The 22,197-nt window shown below is 34.2% G+C and overlaps 3 protein-coding genes across 5 annotated transcripts in view; 2 read left to right on the top strand and 1 right to left on the bottom strand.

Annotated features, from left to right (window-relative positions):
* Nucleotides 1-22,197, bottom strand: part of LOC136802338 (DNA mismatch repair protein Msh3-like) — a 214,101-nt gene that overhangs the window by 38,447 nt on the left and 153,457 nt on the right. The gene's annotated exons all lie outside the window — the stretch shown is intronic.
* Nucleotides 3,821-8,019, top strand: LOC136802335 (uncharacterized). Of its 3 annotated transcripts, XM_067059058.1 has the most exons (3): nt 3,821-5,036; nt 6,722-6,861; nt 7,734-8,019. In XM_067059058.1, exons 1-3 carry the CDS (start codon nt 4,990-4,992, stop codon nt 7,895-7,897), a joined length of 351 nt encoding a protein of 116 aa, XP_066915159.1. In that variant the 5' UTR covers nt 3,821-4,989; the 3' UTR covers nt 7,898-8,019. The 3 variants fall into 3 exon arrangements, with proteins under 3 accessions (XP_066915159.1, XP_066915158.1, XP_066915157.1); XM_067059057.1 differs by lacking the exon at nt 6,722-6,861 and having other exon boundaries at nt 3,831-5,036; nt 7,734-7,822; XM_067059056.1 differs by lacking the exon at nt 7,734-8,019 and having other exon boundaries at nt 3,831-5,036; nt 6,722-6,811.
* Nucleotides 14,611-18,226, top strand: LOC136802334 (cytolytic toxin-beta-like). The gene is made up of 3 exons (XM_067059055.1): nt 14,611-14,642; nt 16,887-17,367; nt 17,658-18,226. The coding sequence occupies exons 1-3, from the start codon at nt 14,640-14,642 to the stop codon at nt 18,140-18,142; spliced, it is 969 nt and encodes a 322-aa protein (XP_066915156.1). The 5' UTR covers nt 14,611-14,639; the 3' UTR covers nt 18,143-18,226.

Raw genomic sequence — 22,197 nt, 5'->3', positions numbered from 1 at the left:
AGTCGAAAATTTCACCGAATGTTGAAGAAATGAAATTGAAAAGATAAGTATACAGTAATTCTTCTGGAAAACAGGAAAATATGCTATATATTAAAAACTTTTACTTGATTTTTTCCGTTCTAATCTATCTAGTCGGCTTGGGAATAGTATTACTACCTAATTGTACATGTTTTTTTTGGTCAGGCTCGTGTATTTGTAGGGGGAAATTTGTTCGTTTTTTTTAAGTCGCTCGATCTTTTTAGTCAAAGCACTACTTGTTGTACATTTTTGGAAAGCTAAGGGGTAGAGGAATCAAAATAACTTGGGTGCCAATTTTTTTTCTCGGTCACTTTGGGTGTGATTTTCGGACAAATACGACGGTCTCAGGCAAAAATCAAAGGGTGAAAAATTAATGAAAATGTTAGCTTGAGAAAACAGAGACCTGTTGTATATTTTTGGAAAGCTCTCAAAAAATTAAGATTAGTGATATATTGCGAATATAGATGATTTCTGTACCTAACTCGAGATATTAACCCTTAAAAACAGTGTTTTTCAGCCAGAAACAGCTGTTTTTGTCCAGTTTTTGCCCATTCAAAATAGACGTTATTTATATGCAAAACTATGCAAATTCCTTACTCAATCTAAGATTTGTATGAAAAAATGGCTGCTAAATAATTATATTAGGTAAAATTAAAGTCTAATAAAAAATATGGATCTTAAAAGGGGCAAAATTAAGAAAACATTTTTTTACAGATAAACTAAATGATTATTGCGAAGCGAATTTATGAGCGAAGCAGTTTTGCTATATTGTGTGCATGTACCTTTAACTTCTATCCCAAGCGAAAATTTGCTATAAAATTTGCTATATGAATCACATCTTCAAACCGATGATTTTATCAAAATAACCTTGAATGGTTTGGGTTGAAGCCACGAAAACTTTCTCGGTTTGGTAGCTAGGACTGTGAAAAAGCCGTTTTAAAATGGTGTACCCTAGCAGTGAACAGCAACAAAATTAACGGAAGCCGAAACACGGAATTAGAATCTGAAGTTGATCAAATTGCCGGTGTCCCGACAATTCCCCCTGGTGAATTCCCCCCCAGTAAATCCCCCCTGGTGAATCCCCCCCAGAAAATTTCCACCCGGTGAACCCCCCCCAGAAAATTTCCACCTGGTGAATCCCCCCCTCTGGTGAATTCCCACCCATAAATTTTCATTTGTGTTTTTTAAGTTTCGAAATCATGGACTGTAACCCCGGGGGGTACTAGGTTGGCGAATGAGAGGTATGTGCGGACGGGACCCCCGAAAACCGACCCTTAGAGAGACTATATTAAAACTTTCAATCGAAACAAACCTCCAATTTTAGGGTCAAGGATTTTTACTTGATTACAAAGTTTTAAGAATCACAACGCCCATTTTTTTTCATTCTGAGAAAAGAACTGAAAGATTTTTACATGATAGTACATAAAATCGCCTATTTCAAATTACATGATTTTTTAGTTCACCAGGGAAGGGGGAATTCACTGGGAGGGAAATTTCTAGGGGGATTCACCAGGGGGGAATTTACTGGGGAGATTCACCGGGGGGTTGTCCAGGTTTGTTTTTGTTTTATTTTTATGTTTTGATGATTTCGACAGACGATTCGTGATTTGAATAAAAATGTTCGATCGTTCGACGAATATCGTTCGATTTTATTAAGGCACCATTTACACTAGACTAACTAGAAGGAAAAAAAAAGCGATGCGTGGGTTTAGAGTTATGCATCTTTGTGCAAAAAATCATAAAGAATGAAAGAGCCAATCTCGAGAAAAGCTAATACCTAAGTAATTGATAATGTGCTTATAAAAAATATCGTATTTGGCCAGTTTTTCTATAAAAACACGCCAAGCAACTAAAATTAAATATTCTTTAGAAGTAAGCCCTCGTGAGCAAATAAAAAAATATCTCATTAAAAAATTGAGTAATTTGAATAAGAACGTTGATGTATGCTTATTATTAGTGATTCTTATAGATAAACATTGTTTTTTCATATCTGGTGACCTAAACTTTCAGAAAACAAGTGTTAGTTTTATGGACCTACCTGGTTATGCATTTAACACATATATAATTGATATCTACGTGAGTGTGACCATTAAACAATCATTCAGAACACAAATAGTGACGATCTATTAAAATTAGTTGTTTGTTTCTTATAAAAAAACGTTTAGAAACCAAAATTTCATGCTCATGAAATATTCTTTCATACTCAAGACTTCGTGAGGAAAAAAATATATCTCATCAAAAAATTCAGTAATTTTAAGATGTACTATGCTTATTAATAGTGATTCTTTTAGATAAACATGCGTTTTTTGAGCCAACAAAACTTTCTTGCAAAAATCTGCTTGAGCCATCTTTTACCAATGCTGGTACCCTACTTTTATGCAAAAAATCAGAAAAAATTAATGATCCAAAAAAACCCGTTTTTTAGCCGTTTTTTGGCCCAAATTTGCCCAAAAACTTTTCTTTTCGAAAATCGGGCTCCGTCACATTTCGGCCACCACCATTTTGCACCTTTGTACCAAAATCAAAAGATTTCTATGATTCAATCCTGAAAAAAGTTGGTAACAGACGAACGGACAAACGAACGGACGGACTAACGAACGAACACATGTTAATTTATAGGATCTCCACCCCACCGGGGTAGGTCCAAAAATCTAGAAGACTTCAAACAAATAAAATGTACGAAATCGAAAGACCATAAGAGTAAAACCTGAGGAGCTAAATCAAGTTTCTAAAAACGTCAGTCAAATTTCCTGTGGCATTCTTTGTGCTGATTTCATTTTTCTCATAAATTTTCCTCAGCAAAATTTTATTTCAACATCTGTTTCATCATGTTTCTACCAGTTTTTTTAATCCTATTTCCCGATAGAAAAATTGGCCAAAACATCGTCGCTGGTTGAAAATTATCCTCCAATTTTTGTCCCCGCTGAAAAAAAAATCAAATAAATCAATCCTCACTGCAAAATATTTACCATTTTTCCTATCCTATGTTCTTAACATGTTCTTATTTTGACCATTTTGTGAGGATTTTTGATCATTTTCCTTTGAAAAAGGGTGTGTACGTAGTTGGAGACGACTTTTCCATTCCTATACCAACAGCGGGTTAAGAGGATGTATCCCATCCATTAAAACGTGAAACATGCTCCATCTAACGTCCATCTTACATCCATGTGAAGTAGAGTTTTCAAAACGAGGCTGATTTTCAAATTGCTTTCAAAAGGATTAAAAGTAATATTTGCTAAAGGGATCCTCCAGTTATTTTTTAAGTTCTTCTCATATTAATACACTCATAAAAAGAGTGTGATAAATTGCGTGGGTTGCGTGCCTTCGTGGATCGGAAAAAAATTCGTGGGTCTATGAAAAAAATTCGTGGGTCGCGTAAAAAAAATCGTGGGTTTTGGTAAATAAAAATTTTATGTATTGCATTTAAGCATTTTTTTCGCGTAAAATTTCAACATCAAGATCCAAGAATAAAAAAAAAATTTGAAGAAAAGAAAGATTTCTCGTGTTTTTGTACACAAAATATTTAGGTAAGTGAATTTTTTTCGTTCACTTCTTTGACTTTAAGAAAATTCTTATTCATAAAAAAATGTTGTACACTTTGTATTTTAAACTGTATATATAAGGAAACTATCGAAGTAAAGGAAATATTTTTAGATAAACACGAGGTTGAAGGATTTTATTGCATAAATTATTCCCTTAATGTCCGACTATAAAGCGAGATAGAACGCGCAGCTAACTTCAGTTCAAAACGCGAAAGCAACAGGGCGGCATTAGCTGCGAGAAAATCAAAACAATTTCTTTTAGAAGTAACTCTCGTCGTGGAAGGATCAAAAACAAGACACTGCACGTACAAAAGATAAGTTTACTAATTATTTTTTCTTCTATTTTTAGCCTAACTAATAAAACATGGAGGATAACTCAGTTCCTGATAATGCAACTCTTTTACAAATGTTTGAAACCATGAAGTCTGAAATGTCAAAACTCAAACAAAACAACTCTCAACAAAGAATTAACCTCTCTCCCCCAGCAAGTGATAATGATCTTGAAGATTTTGATTATGATTATGATGATGTAGAATTATACGCATCACAAGATGAAATTGATTTAATAGACCCAGTTGAGGAAAATGGGGGAGAGGAAGAAGAAGTAGAATATGAATCTACTGAACAACCTTCTTCTTTAACTGTTGCTACTGCCACAGATGCAGCTACTGCAAGTACCAGCCCCAAAAATAAAAATGATGAAATTGGAGAGGATATATTTTCAGAAATTAAAGTAACTAATTCGAGTGATTCTCAAGGAGAAAAAATTTCCGAAAGTTGGGCCAAAATTATTAATGATAGCTTTCATGGGCGAAAAGAGAAAGATGATATTAAAAAACTAAGAGAAATGTTTCCAACACCTAAGAATTGTACGTTACCTACCCCAAAATTAAATATTGAAATTTGGCAACTTCTTAATGCTTTTCAAAAAAGATCTGATGTTTCATTGAAAATGATCCAAAGAAATATCATTGCCGGAACAAGCGGTATTATCGAGCTCGTCCAGGATGTCTTGAACAACAAAGCAGACAAAAAACAACTAGTACAAAAATCAACAGACATAATCGGTTTGCTAGGACATGCCTCAAATGAAATATCTTTGAAACGTAAACAATATATTAAAACTGCCTTGAAAGATGAATATAAAGATTTGGTTTCCATTACAAACCAAGAAGACTCCAAATCAAAATCATCTGAAAAACTTTTTGGAGAAAACCTAAGTGAATGTATAAAAGATCTTAAGCTGAGGAATAAACTTAAAGGCCCCACTACCTCAACACGTGGAAAACACCGAGGTGGTTACAGTGGTAGATTCCAACCTTATAACAAGGACAATTCGTCTTTTTTAGGGTACGGCCGGAGGGGGATGTCCTCCTCCACCCAATCAAGCCAACCCAAACAAAGATTTTACAAAAAGAAAGGAAACTGAATGCCTCAGATGCATCAACAGAGCAACAGAACAACACACCCTCAGAGGTAAGCAATTTTCTAAAACTTTGCTCTCATAAAGTAGAAAAATTTCAAGGTGGTAGACTTTCTAATTACTCTAGCCAGTGGAAAACACTAACTAGTGATAAAAATATTTTGGATATGGTTACTTATGGGGACACTATAGAATTTGAGAATGAGGTTCAAAGTAAACACTTTTGTCTAAACCAATATGATAATGAAGATGAGAGCTTAGTCCTCTCTGAAGTGCAAAAAATGCAAAAAAGGGGAATTATCAAGGAAACTTCTCATGAAGAGATAGAATATGTATCTCCCATATTCTGTACCCCAAAAACTGATGGTGGGATAAGATTGATATTGAATTTGAAAAAATTAAACCAACATATAAAATTTCGTCACTTCAAAATGCAAACCATCAGGGATGCTTTACTAATGATAAATGAAAATGATTTTCTGACATCCATAGATCTTAAAGATGCATACTATAGTGTTCCTATTCATAAAGATTTCCAAAGTTATCTCAAATTTCAATTTAGAGGAAAATTGTTTAAATACACCTGTTATCCTAATGGCTTAGGTCCTTGTCCTAGAAAATTTACCAAACTAACTACTGTCCCCATGAGTGAGATAAGAAAACAGGGTCACTCTATAGGTGGTTATATAGATGATTTCTTAATGGCTGAAGATTCATATCAGAGAGCCTTGAGAGGAACATTAGTGGCTGCAAAACTTTTTGACTTTGCTGGGTTTGTAGTCCACCCAATTAAATCTCAGTTATTACCATCACAAAGAATTGTTTTTTTGGGATTCCTTATTGACACAGTGACAATGACTTTAAGGCTCACGGAAAAGCGCTCAAAAACTTTGAAAGACCACATTAACAAACTCTTGACAATCAAAAAACCAACAATCAGATATGTTGCTAAGGTCATTGGTCATATTATTTCGGCACTTCCGGCTTCAAAATTTGGTGCATTACATTACAGAAAACTTGAAAAGGACAAAACTAATGCATTGTTTGAAAATGACCACAATTTCGACGCCCAAATGGGCCTTAGTGAGGAAGGAAAAAGAGACCTGATCTGGTGGAGAAACTCACTTCCTTCACTAAAAAATTGGATAAGACCTCCCAAAATAGATGAAACCATCTCAACTGATGCATCAAAATTTGCTTGGGGTGGAATTTTTGACCAAAATATAGGAGGCTCATGGTCACAATCTGAGATTGAATACCACATTAATGTAAAAGAGATGTTAGCAATACTTTTCACTTTAAAAAGTTTTGGGGAAAAATTTGAAAATAAACATATTACTATATTGTCAGATAATACAACTGCAATTGGGGTGATAAACAAAATGGGCAGCAGCAAGAGTGTCTTATGTGACAATACATGTCATCAGATTTGGGAGTTTGCACAAAAACACAACATGTGGATAACATGTTCTTACATCCCAGGAAAAGACAACATTGATGCTGACCATGAATCAAGAAAAAATTATAAAGGGAGTAACTGGATGTTAAACAGAAAGATATTTTACAATGTTTGTCAAGAACTGGATTACTACCCGGATATAGATTGCTTTGCAAATAGACTAAACCACCAGACTCCCACTTATATATCATACAAGCCAGACCCAGGAGCAAAATTTGTTGACAGCTTCACATTAAACTGGTCTCAGTTAAATTACCCATATGCCTTTCCCCCTTTCAGCTTGGTGGGAAGAGTCCTACAAAAAGTCAAAACAGATCGAGTCGAGAGATGCATGGTAGTCGTCCCAAACTGGCCCAGCCAGCCTTGGTACACAAAATTAACAAAGATGATGGTCTCAGAACCAAAAATCATAAAACCAGGTCAGAAAGTCTTAGTTTTACCGGAGGACCCGACTGCAATTCACAACATCTGGAAAAGAGTGGAAATTATGATCTGCCTTGTGTCAGGGAGGAATATTTAAAACAAGGGTTTTCTGAGGATGCTATTGATATTTTAATGAAAAGTTGGCGCTCGGGAACTGTAAAACAGTACCAACCAGTAATAAAAAATTGGATTAAGTTTTGTGGGAATGACATAGATCCTTTTCAACCACCCATAACAAAGTGTCTTGATTTCCTCTCATCTCTTTTCAAGAATGGGTCAAGTTATAACCAGATAGCAAATGCAAGAAGTGCTTTATCGTCAATTGTATCACCAATGCATGAAATAACCTTTGGTAGATTACCAGTTGTAAAAAGGTTTATGAAAGGCATTTTTGAAAGTAGACCTGTATTACCTAGAAATAACATTATCTGGGATGTAAATATTTTATTTGATTATCTTAGAACTCTACCAGATTTAGAAGCTCTGTCCTTAAAACAGCTAACTCAGAAATTAGCAATTTTACTGGCAATTGCCTCAGGCGGCCAAAGACTTCAAACTGTCCATGCTATTCTTTTAAAAGATATCATTTTTCAAGAAAATAAGATTATAATACCTATTACATCTGTTCTAAAACAAACGAGACCCTCAAAACACATTGAGCCTTTAACTATCAGAAAATTTGGGGACAAAAAGCTATGTATACACTCTATTCTTATTTACTATATTGAATTTACAAAACCATTAAGAAAGGCAGAACAATTATCTATAAGTTATAGAAAGCCACACAAATGTGTCACAAAAGATACTGTGGCAAGGTGGTGTAAACATATATTAAGAAACTCTGGCATCGATACCTCTATTTTTTCAGCACACTCGACCAGATCCGCAACGACATCTAAAGCGAAGTTACGTAAAGTCCCAATGGAACACATCGTCAGAAATGCTGGATGGGCAAACGCTCGTACTTTTGCAAATCATTATGACAAAACTGTCATTGAAGACATCAATCTCTTAGAAGCTTTAACAAATTGAATTATATTAAAAACTTTTTGTTGCTATATATATTAAAATTATTTGACTCAAATTGTTGTACTCAGATTACACAATAGTCATTCTCTTAAAGAAAAGAAAAGTTGAATTTATATCGAAAAGAATCGATAATACTGTCTAAAATTCTTTACTCTGAATTCCGAAAAACTTAGGCACACTACGAAATCTCGCTTTATAGTCGGACATTAAGGGAATAATTTATGCAATAAAATTATCCCAAAACAAACGATACTTACCTGTAAGTTGAAGTTTGTTGGGAGTTTTATTAATAAATTATTCCCAGATGGATGAGTATAAAGTGAGATAGAACGCGCAGCTAACTTCAGGGTTCGTAGCATAGCCGAAAAAGTTTGGTACATTTGATGGATGAGTATAAAATGGGTGGGTTGTTAGTGGTGGGCACTTTATACTCATCCATCTGGGAATAATTTATTAATAAAACTCCCAACAAACTTCAACTTACAGGTAAGTATCGTTTGTTTTGGGATAAATTTACTTTATTATGCTTTATTAGTTAAAAATTAACAAAAGAAGAAATTTTACGGAAATGACATACACGAGCCATAAGGTGTCAAAATATTAATCTTTTTATAAAAATAGGATTATATTAAAAGGGGGTTGTCAGATTTTATTAGCCATTCCCTGCTAACACAATGTTATGATTTGTCATTTTTTAGCCACAAAAACAAAAGAAAACGCTTACTGAAAAACAGCAGAAGGCTTTGATGTGTTGAAGGATAAAATTAATGCATTTTAAGAATAACACAAGATACCACTAACTTTGTGCTTGCCACCAGTTTTGGGATTAAGGGAATATATAATATTACTCGTGTAATGCATAACTGTTAGAATTGCTTTCAAAATACAATGAAATTGTTGAACCATACAATGAATGAAATTAATTACTCTATTCCCTTAAAAAAATCGTCCCCGGTTGAAAAAAGCATAGAAATTTGTCCCAATTGAAATAAGGCTCATCCCCATTGAAAAACGTAAAAAATCTTTAAATCCCCACTAAACTTTGATCGACTTAAATGTCTCACCCCCACCAATATTTCGAACAAAGAACAATAGAATTTCGTATCCCCGGTGAAAAAAATCCGTTTTGGATAACCCCGTTGTATTTTATGTCTCTTTATTTATAACCACAAATTATATCACATTGTTACGGCGTTTCTCATTTCGTTCAATTTTTTTCTGAACCCACGAATTTTTTTCTGAACCCACGAATTTTTTTTCATGGACCCACGAATTTTTTTCATGGACCCACGAATTTTTTTGGTGGACCCACAAATTTTTTTCATGGACCCACGAATTTCATAAAAACATTTACGAAAACATATCTCTTTTCCTCTAAAAGTCTCTTATAAGGAGGGTATGAGCACTTTTTGTTTGACAAATAGAGAAAAAAATTCAATAACGGCGATCTTATTTTCAAACGTATTTTTTAACCGGATGCCGAAAGTAATGGTTTATTGCGTCACGGATTGGATAAAAAAAGGGGGAAACATTTGTGTTCAGTAAAGAAGCTATCAAATCAAGTGAAGTAATCCTTTTTGATTTTCGTTTTATGGCAGAGATTTATAGTCTTCATACGCGTCGAGCTTGAAAAATCATTTTGATTAGGGCTGAGATTTGTCAAAAATACATTATCTAAGTTACATTAAATGAAAGCATAAGATGTCTTTGTGCGCTGCAGTTGGTTGTATGAGAAATCAAAAGAAAAACCATGATGGTACTTTCTTTGGTCTGCCCAAAGATTATACTTTAGCAACAGAATGGGTCAATCGTTTGAAAACAAAAAGAGAAGATCCTCTCCCGAAGAAGGTTATTTTATGTGAAGGTCATTTTAGTGCAGAAATGTTCGACAAGTCAGTGGATCTTCAAAGAAGATTCATGAAAGGTGCGTATACATACCTTTCCCTTGCTGAGAAGCTTATTTCTCCATCTGTATCAGTATCAGCCTTTAATCTACAATATGGAACTAAGAGCGGGCAGTCTCTATCAACTGGGGAGGGCCTCTGGGAAATTACCCCAAATAATCATGGCCGGTGAGAATAGTTAGTTCAATTTAAAAGTATATGTAGAGACTAGTTTATTTTCCGATACTCGGAGTTTCGTGCCGTTTCAGGCAGTCTTCAGTCAGATTTTAAAAAAATTACAAAAACGACATTCGCAATGTCAATTTTCAATTATACAGTATGGTGTCTTCATTTGTCAAACAAGGCGAGGGTGTGCTTGTTGACATGTCTACATTTTGATATCAGTTCAGATTTTGAGTTCATGATGTTACCGAATTTTGTGGCGATTTCAAGCTTCTCATGTAAACAAAGATTGCATTTCATCGAGGCTCGTTGGAATCCACCAGTTCGTCTAACGATTTTCCACGATACGGTTGGGTTCTTGTTTCGACGTTTGAATTTCCAATATTGTTTGGAAAGTTCTGTTTCGTTTTCGATTGAACCACCAATCCACCATACAGCAAATCTTTATCCACCAAAATCGGATATCGTTTCCTGACACTCCTCGGCAAACATTTTCCCAAACGACATAAGTTCCACAAGATATTCAATCGCAACACAGTAAAAGTGAGCTATAGTTGTACGAAAAATATAAATCGCTCATCGATAGCCACAACAAACGTATCCTCAAGCCGACCAACAACCAAGATGTTCCTACCTGCAACTGTATCATGAAAAACCAATGCCCGCTGAATAGAGAATGTCTCGCCGAAAACACAATTTATGAAGCCACGATATCGATCGATGACGATACTAATGACGATACCGTTCCAATGAAGTACATCGGTCTCGCTGAAACTACATTCAAAAAACGGTTCAGCAACCACAAGAAGTCGTTTAATCACGAGCGGTATGAAAACGAAACAGAACTTTCATCATCAAACTTGACATCGCGAATGTCGTTTTTGTAATTTTTTCAAAATCTGACTGAAGACTGCCTGAAACGGCACGAAACTCCGAGCATCGGAAAATAAACTAGTCTCTATTATTGACTGATATATCGCTCTACCAATGGTATAGAGCACTTTCTTGAATCGCAAGTCAGATTTGCAAATAAAAGTATATGTTTCTTCCTGAGAAAATTATATCTGTAAATCATTTAAGAAAGAAGCATGAAGTTAAAGCCACGAAAACTAACTAGCACTGCCGTACCAGACATTTTCCCATTCTCGTCTTCGAAAACAGCGGCAAAGAGACCAAATATTATGACAAAGATCAGGGAACAACAAGTAAGTAGATTAATACATTTCCCAAAAAATCAACTTTAGAATATCGTTTGATAAATTTGAGGTAGCAAGGTTACTCTAAGATCTTGAATCATGACTGCAGCAAGTCTAAATAAAAGTGGGGTTTTCAGGACTAAAGTAAATCAGGTTATATCGATCTTCATTTTTAATTTAGATGGTTAAAGACTTGGTGAATGAACCTACAGAGTCTCCACAACCTCAAGATTTGCAAGAACCTGCGCCAATACCTCCATCAGATCAACTTTTGTTGCCTTTACCTAGCCCTGTTTTTGAATGGCACGAAACACTCGTGCAAGAGAGAAGTACTCAGACCGATCTGAGAACAAAAACTGTGAGTAGATTTTGCCAATAAAGATGCATTAGAAGGAAATAGACATACCATTCTTCAGAAGACATAATAACCAAAACAAGCTTAGCCCCAGGTTTTTAATTTCTTGATTTAAGATTTTCTTTCAGAAAAAGAACAATAAAAAAAGACTCAGTCCCATACCTTTGAGCTTTTTTGGTAAGTTTATATTTTCACAGGACCATCAAAAGGATAACAACCTATAAAATTGGACTGGAAACAAGCTGGTATGAAGATCCTTTTGTTAGTTTATTTTTTATGGAAGTTGGAAAAGTGTATAAAGTGAGAAGGAATTAACTCTACCACACCACACATTCAAGGAGCCTTCTTGAGTGAAGACAGAAGACAAAAGAAAGGCAAGCGACTTGTACTTCTTCAGGTTAACATTTTTCATTTATTAATTATTTTAAATAGAATTTTCAAACGGGCCCTCTAAAAGTTTTATCATATTCATCAGGCCCGGTGGAAACGGAAAGAATACGAATCAATTTTGCTCCATGTCCCAGGGATAAAAGTGAAATTTCACTTTTATTGGTAAAAAGAAAAATTGGGTGGAGACACAAGAAAGGCGTTTCAGTCTGGTGGGTAAGCATGTTGCATTGTACCAACGCGAAAAAGAAATTCTCGTGTCCCCAAGCCTCAAGTATTTTATTTTTATGTTTAAGATGGTGAAGTTATTCATTTTCCTGTTGGTCTTGATTACCGAAAAATAGCAGTAAATGGACTACCAGAATCTATAACAGGTGGCTTAAAAGATAAACGTAGTGTTTTTTTTCGAAAGGAAATACAAAACGGTGAGTTTTACCTATTTTTGTGAAAGAAGACCCAGCCTAATTTGTTAAAATACTTAAAGGGGTTATTAGATGATTTTTGATATTTGACTTAGAGATACCTTTTATGGTCTAGGAAACACCTCTAAAGTTCTTGACCCAATTATTTTCCAAAGCTAAGATATTCGACTTTGAATTTTCAAATATTTACTTGAAAACAAGAAATTCAATGTAAAGACTGCGTAAAGACTCATTTTTAGAGATTTTAAAGTCAAATAAAAGAAATCTCAGCTTTGGAAAAAAATTGGGTCAAAAGATTTAGAGGTCTCTCTCTGGACAATAAAAGGTATATCTAAACCAGATATAAAAAATCATCTGATAATCTCTTTAGAGAGTATTCTGGTAAGGATAAATATGATATCTACAACCAGTGTCGAAATAATTTGGCAATTTTGGGTATTTTAACGGTTTTCAGGATTTAAAGCTCGGGTGAGAATTGCAATTTCAATATACTTCCACTTTGTTCTAGGAGATTTTTCGATTGGGGAGGGGTTAATTAGCTTCTATGCTATATTGGAACATTTTTTATCTTTAGATTTCGAGATCCTAAGGTCGTAAGTTTTAAGTCTAATGTTACAACTCAGAGTCAGAAATCTATTTTCTAACCGTACTTCAACCCTTTACGTGCCAATGTTGCATATATCAGAATTCCCCTTTTTCCAAATATTTCGAAACTATATTTCAAAACTTTCAAATCACAAAAACAAAGCAGTGAATATCACTTTTGACCAGATTGGGGTATTGAAAAAAGGTCGAAAAATATTTTTAAACTTCTCCTAAATTTTGCTATTTTTATAGTCTAGAAATAAAGCAAAAAGTAATGGAGGGAACAAATTTTAATACAATAATGACCGGTTAGTGAGGGCTGTACTGAGAAATATTGCCCGAGGTCAAGTAACGACCGAGCTTGCGAGGTTGTTGCGTTGACCGAGGGCAATATTTTCAGTACAGCCCGAAAAAAACCGGTCATTATTGTATTGTTAACCTTTTCCTTCAACTTTGATTGATTTTTAGCGCTTTATCCAGGAAAAATAGGGAAATAAAGCAGAAAAAACAAGCGAAAAGAGATAAAAAATTGCTATAATTTCCGACGTCAGAAATAAAAAATGAGAGAAATGATGTCAACGCATTGTTCATTTTCCTTTGAAAAAGTGACGTCACAATGAATTTTCCTAACGACGGGCAACTCTGGACAATGTAGGCCCGTCGTCATGCGAAATGAACCAATTGCAGTGCGCAAAAAGCCATGTAGCCCGCTTCGAAAAAGTAACCGGTTAACAATAGTTTATACAAACTAAATCCCGTAAAAATAATCATTAATACAATAATGACCGGTTAGTGAGTGCTGTACTGAGAAATATTGCCCGAGGTCAAGTAACGACCGAGCTTGCGAGGTTGTTGCGTTGACCGAGGGCAATATTTTCAGTACAGCCCGAAAAAAACCGGTCATTATTGTATTTGTTAACCGTTTCCTTCAGCTTCGATTGATTTTGAGCGCTTTATCCAGGAAAAATAGCGAAATAAAGCAGAAAAAACAAGTGAAAAGAGATAAAAAATTGCTATAATTTCTGACGTCAGAAATAAAAAATGAGAGAAATGATGTCAACGCATTGTTCATTTTCCTTTGAAAAAGTGACGTCACAATGAATTTTCCTAACGACGGGCAACTCTGGACAATGTAGGCCCGTCGTCATGCGAAAAGAACCAATTGCAATGCGCAAAAAGTCATGTAGCCCGCTTCGAAAAAGTAACCGGTTAACAAATTATCATATTACGCCTATACTGCTGTATTACACGCATTATGAACGACAGTCCAGTCTACTATTTCTGGTGAAAATACTTTTCTTAGTGGAGATAGGTTTTCTTGTTAGAGATACCATTTCTCTCCTAAAGAAAAACATTCTTATTGATCTATGGGAAAAACTTTGTACGAGTAAATTAATCTTAGCATTTTATTGAAATTTTTCAGAAGAAAACTCAAAGAAAAGATTTTTTTATTAGAAAAAAAACTTGAGTTCTCTAAAGAAAATTTTTCTTGGAATTTTTCTCAAGAAAAAAGTTATCGAAAGTAATTTTTTCTTCAGGATATTCCTGAGACTTTCACAATTGAATTAAAACATTTTTTTATTTCTATTGTGGCTTTTAAACAAAAGCTCTATTTATCTGAATTGAATTAGCCAAGCGTGGCTCCAGCAAATGTGAATTTACAAAATGTGTAATACGAGCGTAATATCTCTCTCTTAAAAATTTATGTGTGGTGTGATTGGAAGACTTTTGAAAATGGTAAGAATAATTTTTTTTAAATTCCTTTATGATTTCAAAATTTGTATACATATTAGGGACCAAATCTTAAATCTGTTCCCCTAGAGCCCTAGAGGTAATTCTAGTTAAGCAGTTTCATTATTTTATTCTTGTTTAATAAGTGTTATTGATTGTTTGCCAACCTACTGGCGGGTGCTTATTTTGTTGTGTTGTGTCTCATTGATTAACCTTTCATTCCAATGCCCCAAAATCTCTAAAACCTTTACCATCAAGATCATGAAATTTTATCCATTTGAGTAAATGTAATTCAGTGCTCCTTATGGCGGGTGCTAATTTTGTTGTGCTTGTCAGCCTTCTGGCGGGTTAACCTTTTACTCGAATGACCTAAAACTTATACAAATAAAACGTCAAATTTTTTCCATTTGAGTAAATGTAATTCAGTGCTTGCTAGCCTTATGGCGGGTGCTAATTTTGTTGTGCTTGTCAGCCTTCTGGCGGGTTAACCTTTTACTCGGATGACTTAAAACTTATACAAATAAAATCGTCAAATTTTTCCCATTTGAGTAAATGTAATTCAGTGCTTGCTAGCCTTATGGCGGGTGCTAATTTTGTTGTGCTTGTCAGCCTTCTGGCGGGTTAACCTTTTACTCGAATGACCTAAAACTTATACAAATAAAATTATCCAATTTTTTCCATTTGAGTAAATATAATTCAGTGCTTGCTAGACTTATGGCGGGTGCTAATTTTGTTGTGCTTGTCAGCCTTCTGGCGGGTTAACCTTTTACTCGAATGACCTAAAACTTATACAAATAAAATTATCCAATTTTTTCCATTTGAGTAAATATAATTCAGTGCTTGCTAGCCTTATGGCGGGTGCTAATTTTGTTGTGCTTGTCAGCCTTCTGGCGGGTTAACCTTTTACTCGAATGACTTAAAACATGTTTCATCAGATTTGTTTGTTGTTTGTAAAATACGTAAGACATATTTGTATATTTTTCGTCCTTGCTTCAATTGAAATCAGGGTTACAAAAACCGAAGTTTTTTTGTCGTTCTCTCTTTTCCTTTTTTCAGGACAACCGATGGTAACTGGGTGTAGCTGACAGAAAACAACGTGACGATCTTAGAACAGATAACGCCAAAAAAGCATCCAAGCTACCATAAGTTACCCACATTCAAAGCAGGTAAAAACTACTTTTGCCATGCACTTTCGAATCTTTGGTGTATTTTTATCTGGTTAATTTTACTTTGTTTATAGAATTCCCGCTTATCTCTATCGTATTAGCTTTAGTGGCTCTCGTTTCTACTCATATGTCAATCCAGGTTCCAAAACAAGTAAATTTTAATATGCTCATTTTGATTGTTTTTCAGATTGACGAGGCTAAAGAGATGAAAGCTTTTTGCAACTATCAATTGACCGATTTTAAAAATTATTGTTGATGACGTGGAGTAGAGCTGCCAAATATTAAATCAATTTATACTAAAATCATGTAGCATTTCAGTCAGTTACATCAAAATTAAAGTGAAAGATACAAATACAGAATACAACAGAAATTCATAGTATTAATTGAATTGACCTGGAACTAAAATGAGCAGCTACTGTTGTTTCGACAACAATAAGACAAATAAGCATTGTAGAAAAAAATTTTTTACCGAAGAAAATTTCGAAAAGAAAAATGCACTACTGTACTCGCTTGAAGAAAAGCCTTCTTGTATTCTTGCTCCGCAGAAGAGAAAAATTCTCTTGAGAGAAGTTTACAATTCTTCTTAGAAGAAAATTATTTTCACCAGTGAAGAAAATGATTCTTACTTTGAGTTTATTTTTCTTATGATTTAAGAGTTTTTTCTTAAGATTGTTTTTCTTGTTTTCTTGATCGATAATATTTTTCTTGCTCCGCGGAGGAGAAATATATTCTTCTCTGAGGTTTTTTTTACTTGATAGAAGAAAATTATTTTCACCAGTGATTTTGTTGACTTCTGTAGTGTAAAGGTAAAAACTAAAAGGTCATACTAAACTTCACATCATTACAAAATGGTGCTTGATGTCTCCTCTGCTTGATGCTCAGCAGTTAGAGAAAAATCGAAGTAAGTCGAGCAATTGCAGGGAGAAAGTGGCTCTCGACCCTACCTTGAGTAGATAGCTATCGAAAGAGGAATTTTTAGTTCGCCTCCGCAACCTTTTTCTAATTTTTTCCTTCCTTTCTAATCAATGTTAATTTTTGTTTATTCTATAACAAGCCAATATTTAAACAGTTCTTTCTTCTTTAGATGAAGAACAAATCAAGTGTGCCCCTGGCATTAACCGCTCGCTTCTCAAGTTTGGATGAACGGAAATATTATTCTTGCGAGGAAGGGAATGGATGTCCTGTGTTGAAAACATGTCCGGGTAATCAGCTTTATTGGCCACAGAAAGAAATTTGCTACCAACCAGATGAGGATGAAACACAGGGTGACCAAGACGAACGCGTGAGAAGAGCAAACAGTCCACCAGCTAAAAATAAAGGACGCAAAGCTACTATTATAAAACGAAAACTCCTCCGCTCTGATGTATCCTTGGGTGAATTTTACGATGCCAAGAATGATCAATTTTTATCAGCCGTCTCTTTATGGTCTATGGAAGAATTGCAAAAACATCGAAAAAGAAGATTTGCTCATCCATCAACAAATTGCCAATTTGATTCTGGCAAAACGGAGGATAGTCGAATGAGCCTCATGGATATCGATGCTTCATTGAAACTAAGCTTTATGGGTAAGATTTGTTGTTACTAAATGCAGATGGGCCTTAAATTTCAAAACAAAGGCTGAATAAAGTCTGAACCAGGCTCTATCCGATCTGTCAATTAAAACAAACTTATCAAGAACAAAAACATTGCTTACAAAAACGAAAGTGGTGACACACAGCATACAGAGCTATAGGATTTGGTTCAATATTGAGGTTATTCAAGGGGGTAGAATTAATAATAGAGAATTTTTTTCATCAGACTTCACTGACATTTTCTACAAAAATAGAACAATTTTGGTTATTATAATATTTTTCAGGAAGTCTTATCGAAGTGTCCGGTAGTGCTCAGTATGTCAGAAAATCCCATGTGCTGACAACGGACGAAACATTCACACTGGCCTACAAATCCACTTCATTTTACAATGTTTTACCGGTCACAGCGGTAAAGAATTTCCCCAAACAATGCGATAACAAGCAAGCAACACACGTCATTAGCAAAGTCGTTTACGGTCAAAACGCCTACTACTTTTTTAAACGATCAGTAAGCAGAAAAGAAAACAAAGAAAAAATTGCTGTAGCTTACAAGTCTTGGTCAAATCAATTCCGTCTTTTTCTATTGAGGGAAGTGCAACAGTCAAAGAAGGTGGAAAAGAAAAGTTTCAGAGAATCTGTGCAAGTGCGGTGTAATGGAGATTTCAAACTACCTGGTGGCTTTCCACAATCTCCCTCGAAATATATTGAGATTTTAGTGTATTTTAACGTTTTTCAGAATTTCAAGTTCGGGCGAGAATTGCTATTTTAGCACTTCCACTTTCTTCCATTGAATGTTTCGATTTTTAAGGGGTTTGGTGGCTTCTAGGCTATATTCCAAGCCTCATTCGAGCAAATTTGAGCTTTTAAATCCTGAGATCTTAAGCTCCTAAGTCTTAAGTCTCATGTTAAAACTCAGAGTTAAAACTCTACTTTCCAACTGTACGCGCCTAAAAATCAATTGTGGTGTTCAAAATTACACCGGGAACTCCCCTTTGTCTCAAATATTTCTTGAAGGATTGCAGCTACATTCGAAGAAGCTGTCAAGAGCTTTAAAAAACTACAAGGTATATTTTTTGTTGAAGGACATAAACCTTAAAGGGAAAATTCTAGCCACAACTTAATTAGGTGAAGACAATGATTCGTAAACAAATTTATATCTTATGTGTTATGATAACTAATTTTGGCAAAAGGCAGACTAAATTGACTATTTTTTGCCTAAAATAAATTTTTATATACTAGTAGACAAAAAAAAGTGAATTGTCGTGATGTGAATTGTCATGAGACAGATCTCATTATATACGAGGTATCTTTTTTTTAATCTATTCGGAAAATGATTTTGGCAAATTATCCGCAAAAATAATTTCGCTTAAGGTATTTTGAAGCTTCGCTAAGGCGAGACCAATTTAATTTGTTGTTCTACAGGCCCAACCGACCCTATTTTTGCTAAAATCAGAAAAATAATAATATTGAATTTCCACTACAATATATTTTTCACAGTACTCAAATTTGAATAAAGCTGAAAATTAATTCACAAAATTGAAAAATTTAGAAAACCAAGCATCGTCATCGAAAATAAAAAAAGTGAAATTTTGATCCAGATATTTTTTGAAAAACATTCTCGTTACTTTACCAATCCTGATAAATGAAAAATTTATTCTTATTTTACCGACCGACCGACCCATATTTTGCTAATGCTCTGCCCGTAGAACAACAAATTGATTTGGTCTCGCCTAAGACTTAAAAAATAAGCAATTTAAAAGGAGAGAGGGTATATAGCCATTGAGTGTCGTCGACATCATTCATAACTGTTATGAAATTCAAAATATTTCCTTTCACTTTTCCACGTGGGAGATTAAATATAACCAGAGACCATTTTTCTCTTCAATTTTTCAGATTATACCGCTCAGCCTCCAGATTACGTCAATGCTGTTCCTGTTGAAGTCGAGTTAACTCCCATTCAAGATTTATGTGATGCCACAGATACTATTTTAGTAGTATAGGAGACAGCTTGACACAAAAAACAGCCGAAATGCTCAGCCACTTCAACGTCCTTAGTATGGAGATAAATACCTTGTTGAACTCTGGACCTGCTTTTGAATACCCTGTCATTCGAGAAAATTTAAACTTTTATAAAATTGGTGGAAGCCAATGAATCATCATTTGAATTCGTTAAAAGTGAAGCATTCCTTAATTTACGAAGCTTGGAAATCCGGGCCCTTAATTTGTTAACTGACGGATTTAATGAATATTCTTTAAAAAATTTTAGAGTAGCAGATTTTAAGAATCCCACAAGAGCACAAATTATGATGACCCACCGCCATGTCGTTGTTTTAGACGCCAATATCTTGCAATCAAAACAAATCACGCAAAAGTTTTTACAAAATGAAAAAATCAACTCCTCCTTTTGGTATAATAACGATGTTAAGGCCAGTGAATTGGGAAAACAAAAGAAGCTTTTCAAAAAATTTTTGGAAGCCAATAAAAACTTTAAGAAGTTTGGTTACCTTATTCCAATCAATTTACGAGACGAAAACCGACCAATCAGGGTTCAAGCTAAAAGATCTGGTGTTGCTGACCCGTTGGACTTCATTATCCCTGATTTACGTCAAATAGGAAATCCTAAAGTGACCTTTGTATCTTACGATTATTTCAAAATTTCCGTCACAAAACCAAACAATACATGGGTGACTCATTTCTTGGTGGAATACTGGCCAATCATCGATGACAGCGAAGAATCTAAAACATCGCTTAAGTTTGCTTTCAGCCAGCAAAATACACAAAACGTCACCATCACTATGTTAAACTATCTGACAACATACGAATTCCGTATCGTCCATGTGACAGAATTTGGTATTTCTCCAAACGGTGAAATAGTCAGTGTGACAACTAAACCATCCTCCGAGCCAACCATGCTGAAATTTCAAAGTTCTGAAAGTTCATTAAAGATAACTTGGAGTGAACCAGTCTACAAAGCTAATGGTATCAAGATAAAGGATTATCGTGTTGTATTGAAAGGTAAGAATATTAGTTTAAAACTCAATATTTTCTGTTTCCATTCGGACCTAGATCGAAGGATGATGATGATTAATATTTTCTTTATTACTGCATGAATTTATTATATACACCGGATAAACAACAAGCTAACTTTTCATTGTTTTCTTATGCTTTAGCTATGTCCGCATTAATGACATTATTACAGTCACTACACATTTTAGTCACTTTTTCATCAAAACACGGTCTTTCAATTCCCAAACGAGAATTGAATTTTTCCTTAGAGAGGCAAACGCATCAAAATAATTGCTAATTGTATCTGTCCTTATTTTCTAATCGTTGAACCGAAAATAACTTTATTTATTTACTGCACCTTCGGATAAACACAGGGAAAGACAAAAAAGTTTGAGAAATTTTGATATTTTTTGAGACAGGTTTTGACCACTTTTATTTAGCTTAGTAATTCATCGTTTCAAGCTCTCGTGGGAAAAAAGGCCCATGGCAACCCGGAACGTTCCTACATTAATTATAAATAATAAATATTAAATCTTTTAAAACACGATCTGTACAAAAAAAAAAAAAAAAAAAAAAAAAAAAAAAAAAAAAAAAACCTATGTTACGTTACAAATTTTTCCTTTTCCTTTTACTTCATAATCACCTTTTCCGTTAATAATCCTTTCTTAAAATCTTTTCATTATCGTCACATATATTACCTTTAGTACTTTCCATATAAAATTTTTTCCTCTTTACGTTACAATTTTTTTTTTTTTTTTTTTTTTTATCGTTAAAAATACCATCTAAGAAATAAACTCTTTAAAAAAAAAACTCCACCTTTACGTTACAAATTTATCTTTATCTGCCGTTAAAATTACCATCTATGAAATAAATTCTAAAAAAAAAATAAACTCCACCTTTACGTTACAAATTTATCTTTATCTGCCGTTAAAAAAAAAAACATCTAAAATTAAAATTCTTTTAAATTCTTTAAACTCCATCTTTATAAAAATTACCTCTTATGTTATCTCTAACTGCTAAAAACTGACCATCATTCATAAAAAAATTTTTCTTTACAATTATAGCAACTAAACAGAAAAAACAAAACCGTCCTTTAATAATTTTCATTCGAAAAGATTAACTCTACTGGATTAGATAGATCAAGACTACCCCCGGGCAAAAACCTCCATAACCCCGGTAGCCGAAAATGGGTGCCCAGCCTGTCTCTTAATTTGTAAAAATCTGAGCTGTTATAGAGGAAACCGTAAGGAGCCTTGACGAATCTAACCAATAAAACAAATACCAAAAACTCAAGTAAACGATCGGAGATCATATCAAAATTCAATTCAAAATTTTTAAATTGCGTTAAAAAAAAATTAAACTTTTTTTTTTTTTTTTTTTTTGAATATACAAGAGAGTTAGAACGACGTGTGATTAGTTTGAAAATGTCTACCATTTTTATTGCACGCGAGAACAAGAATTTCAAATTGTTAATTTACAGAACGATAGCAAAGGCTATTATCTTTCGGATGCCGTAAATAAATTCACTTATTTTCTAATCGTTGAACCGAAAATAACTTTATTTATTTACTGCACCTTCGGATAAACACAGGGAAAGACAAAAAAGTTTGAGAAATTTTGATATTTTTTGAGACAGGTTTTGACCACTTTTATTTAGCTTAGTAATTCATCGCTTCAAGTGTGTAGACTAAAAGCATGCGAGAAGCCTAAATGGAAACTTCGTTTAAAGTAAGCAAAATTAAAAGCCACCGAAAAAAAATGCCTTCTATAAACCTAAGTTCCTCGAAGTATATAATAAATTCTCTAAATCTTCCGATA

This window comes from Clytia hemisphaerica, unplaced genomic scaffold (genome assembly GCF_902728285.1).
Source record: "Clytia hemisphaerica strain Z4C2 unplaced genomic scaffold, Clytia hemisphaerica genome assembly, whole genome shotgun sequence".
Classification (NCBI taxonomy): domain Eukaryota; kingdom Metazoa; phylum Cnidaria; class Hydrozoa; order Leptothecata; family Clytiidae; genus Clytia; species Clytia hemisphaerica.
Note: the sequence above shows the minus strand (reverse complement) of the source record. Positions and strands in the feature narration are given on the sequence as shown.

Excerpts from the sequence above, each read along its gene's own strand:
- LOC136802335 (XM_067059057.1), top strand. The coding sequence starts at position 3,925 with ATGGAGGATAACTCAGTTCCTGATAATGCAACTCTTTTACAAATGTTT.
- LOC136802334 (XM_067059055.1), top strand. Across the intron at positions 17,368-17,657 it reads ATTGAAACTAAGCTTTATGG|GAAGTCTTATCGAAGTGTCC; the intron begins GTAAGATTTGTT and ends AATATTTTTCAG.